Source organism: Bombus flavifrons, chromosome 16, assembly GCF_040668555.2.
Source record: "Bombus flavifrons isolate JBK064 chromosome 16, iyBomFlav1_principal, whole genome shotgun sequence".
NCBI classification, from domain to species: domain Eukaryota; kingdom Metazoa; phylum Arthropoda; class Insecta; order Hymenoptera; family Apidae; genus Bombus; species Bombus flavifrons.
Window position 1 is genome coordinate 541,186 of NC_138457.1, and position 3,938 is coordinate 545,123.

Sequence of the window (3,938 nt, forward strand, 5' to 3'; positions counted from 1 at the left end):
GTTCCGCGAAAAGAAATCGACGTGAGCCATTCGTTTGCCTTCCCGATATACATAATGTCAAAGGTAAAAGTTTGTAGGTAAGCCCACGACCTGTAAACCCTGTCATTTAAATGCACCTTATTGCTGGATGCCTTCAAGGAATTGCAATCAGTGACAACAAGGAGTTCTCGTCCGTATAGATAGTGACGGAAATGCTTGACGGCGTTTACGACTACTAACGTTTCTCATTCATAGGAATGATATCTAGTCCTTTTTCTGTAATACTCTACTACTCTATTTTTACCTTCGACCTTATGCATTAGGATAGCCCCGTATCCTTCTGAACTAGCGTCGGTGTGTAGCTCTATCGGGTAATTGGGGTCAAATATCATCAGCACCGGTTCATCGGTCAGAATAGAAATTACTTTTTGCCTTGTCTTTTCGTGTTTATCCGTCTAATTTATGTTCTTGTTACCGGAAGTGAGTGCATACAAAGGTTTCATTACTTGTGAGAATTTAGGAACGAATTTTCGGAAATTAGAAGCTAGACCGGTGAACTGCCGAAGCTGTGTAGCGGTCGTCGGTGCGGGTAAAGAGCGAACTTCTCCGTTACGAATTACATATCCCAAATAGAGTACCGAGGTCATTAGAAAAGAACATTTTGAAAAGTTGAAAGAGAATCCGGCTTTTACAAGGGTATCTAATACGATGTTCAATCGTTCTAGGGCTTGATCTACGGAGTTAGCGATAATTAAGACGTCATCCAAGTAAACAACGACGTGTGAATAAGCGAGGTCGCCTAAGGCTTTGAAAATGGCTCTCTGGAAAACGGCTGGTGCATTTTTCAAACCAAACGGCATCGTTACGTATTCATATTGACCGTCGGGGGTGACGAACGCTGTATATTCAGTCAAGTTAGGGTGAATGGGAATCTGATGAAATCCGCAGGCCATGTCCAAGCTAATGAAGTATCTCGCACTCTGCAATCTCGCGATTTGATCAGCAATAAGGAGTAAGGGATACCGATTCGCGACCGTGTTCTTATTTAGCGTCCGGAAATCTACGCACAATCTGTCTGATCCGTCCTTCTTCTTCACGAGTAACATGGGGCTCGCGAACGGCGAATTACTAGCTTTTACAATTTTTGCCCTAATCAGTTCACTTATTCGCTCGCGCACTATGTTCCACTCTTCCTCGCTAAGTCTGTAAGGACTTCTTTGTATGGTGACATTAGGGTCAATCAATCGAATTTCTAACTGGCCCGTACTTACACGAGTCCGCGGGAAACCCGTAATAAATGACTCTGAATTTTTCAAGAACAGAAATCAATCGATCTTTGTCGTTACCAACTACGTCAGTATCGACCTCGTTAATGTTGACCGCATCTTCCGCGACTTTGCTACAGGCGTTAACCATTTTTGTCTTGCAACTATCGACGCTATTTCGTGTAATATTCACGTCAAAACCTTGGCTCAAGATTTCACGACCAATCATGATATCGTATTTTAAGTAGCTATCAGCAAGGACATGAAAAGTTATCTCCAATGTAAAACTGTTAATACATACAGTGGACAAGATCTGAGATGTACTGTTAACACAAGTATTTCCTATGCCTCGCATTACTACTACATCAGTCGTTCGTTTGCCAGAGAATTTCGAGGATATACATTCTTTAATTAATGAGCATTCGGCTCCGGAATCGAAACAAAATGGGAACGACTCACCCAGATGACTTAAACTACCAGCTGGAGACTCCACCACGCAGGAGTCGACTCGACGTTCGTTCTTGGAGCCGGGTTTTCTGTTCTGCAGTAGCGGACAATCAGGTGCGATATGACCCTCCGCACGACACTTGAAGCAAATCACCTTGGACGATGCGGCTGGTCGACTTCTTTCCTGATGTCGCGTATCCTTCCGCTGTTCGCTACGCATTCTCTTGCGACACTCCATTATTTTGTGTCCGTGAGTACCACAGTAATGGCACCTCATCTGGTGGTCCGATAACTTGCGTCGTTTGGCTTCGGGTTCCGCCGGTGGATTTCTTGACGAAGATGTCGGTTCCTCCTCATAACAGAAGGGTCTCATCTCGTTTCGAAATTGGTCCTCTGTCTTGATGTCGCTCGTGAGAGCCAATCGTTTAAAACGTTGGTCGCGCATGCTTGCCAGGAAGAGAATGATGGCGGTAAGCATTTCGTCCTTCGTAGAATGTCGCCACCTCGTCTTCAGGAGGGAATAAAGACGACAGTAATAAGCCCCTAGAGATTCGTTCTTTCCCTGTGGTTCCTTGGATACCTTCATTAACGACGAGGGCGTTGTCTCTTGGCCACCGAAATGCACAAGGAATCGTTCCTTAAAAGTAGACCAGGTTATCTCTTCGTCTATCATCGTTTGCGTCAGCCAATGTGCCGCAGAACCTTCTACAGCTTCATTTAAGGCAGAGTATAACGCACTGTCTCGTAGAGGGTTGTCCTTCACAAGCCGACTAACAGCCGAGCACCACGCGGCTGGATCGGCGCCTGCGACTTCGGGGATAAAGCGTGGTAACGAAAATTTTCCGGGTTTCACACACGGTTCAAGCTCCCTCGGTTTTTGCGCTAGCGTCTGAATTAACTCGCGCATAAAGGACATCTGTTCTTGTATCGCTTTAAGCGGTTCTGATCCCACTTCTGATGTCGAGTTATGGATGGAATTTTGGGCGCGTAACAACTCTTCAGGTGAATTAACCATTGTTTTACACAACCGAGATTATATTTACACGTATACACAAGTCTATTACAAAGATTAACAAATAATAAGTCTAGTGAATAATAAGCTTAACAAATAATAAAATTAGTGGATAATAAGTTGAACGAATAATAAGTCTAACAAATAATAAGTCTAATGAATAATGGTTTAACGAATAGTAAGTTTAATGAATAGTATGATTTACGAACAATAAGTTTAATGAACGCTATTAACAATATTTTTGAGTTCAAACGAATCCACGGCCAACGGGATAACTCTTTACTAAGCGTAGACTGATCTTAAGCACAGAAATACAATGGTTGAAAACTCGACGTGTCACTCTCCAAAAGCAATCGCAAGAATGCCAGCCTCGTGGAGATTTTTCTCGCTATACGCTTGCATTTGTTTTCTATACTCGTTTGGAAGCATCGAGAAGGTTCCAAACGCCGTTGCTAGGCAGACTCGTTGGAAGCATCGAGAAAGTTCCAAACGCCGTTGTTAGGCAGTTTCTGCCAGGAGTTTGATTAGTAATACAATGTATGACCCATTGTATCAGCACCTCCGTGGCAACTTCACACGTGGCTAGGCCCGCTGTCGGGGCCGCATGCCGCCACAACCACATTTCTCGGAAAACCCATACAACCACTCCAGACCTCCGTTAGGCAAAACGTCCATCCCGTGACCGTGGCTACGTTCGGCGACCAATTGTCACCTCGAACCGAATCTCGCTATCACAAATCTCGAACAATTACAGCTATGATAAAATCCAGGCTAGAGTACTAGAGGATGTTCCTAAAATTTCCAAGGAACGGCTTCGGCTTTCCTTTCATCTCCGACATATAGGTTACCTCCCACTCTGAGCGAAGGTTTGATAAAGACTTCGTATTTCTTTTTCAAACTATCAGCAAGGGTCATCTTTGCTTCATCATGCCGCTTAATCCTCAGGCCCTTAGTGTATTGGCACAGCCCGAGTATATGTCCAAGGGTCTCGTGCTGGGTCCGACACTTTCTACAGGCAACATCTATGTTTTTGTCGGCCCGTGCCAATACCGATCTAGTTCCAAAGGTATTGGTTCTGAGTTTAAGGGCATCGATGTACCTAGATGGCTTGAGCAGCTTATAGTCTGTAAGCCACACGTTGCCAGTCCTGTTCCTTGAGAAGTCAAGAACACCTTCTCCCTGACTCCTCAGTTCGGCCCATTGTTCGATATGGGCCGCTTTGAGTCTTTTTCGTG

The 3,938-nt window shown here is 44.5% G+C and overlaps 1 protein-coding gene across 1 annotated transcript; it reads right to left on the reverse strand.

The window, feature by feature from the left end:
• Positions 1 to 434: 434 nt before the first annotated feature.
• On the reverse strand, positions 435 to 2,706 carry LOC138188363 (uncharacterized). Its single transcript, XM_069130081.1, has 2 exons — positions 1,704 to 2,706; positions 435 to 1,282 (listed from the first exon to the last, which is right to left on the reverse strand). Exons 1-2 carry the CDS (start codon positions 2,704 to 2,706, stop codon positions 435 to 437), a joined length of 1,851 nt encoding a protein of 616 aa, XP_068986182.1.
• Between the last annotated feature and the right edge of the window lie 1,232 nt (positions 2,707 to 3,938).

Bases quoted from the DNA above. Each gene is read 5' to 3' on its own strand.
- LOC138188363 (XM_069130081.1), bottom strand. From the start codon at position 2,706: ATGGTTAATTCACCTGAAGAGTTGTTACGCGCCCAAAATTCCATCCAT. The intron at 1,283-1,703 runs GTGAGTCGTTCC...TGAAAAATTCAG, and splicing joins TGGTAGTTTAAGTCATCTGG to AGTCATTTATTACGGGTTTC.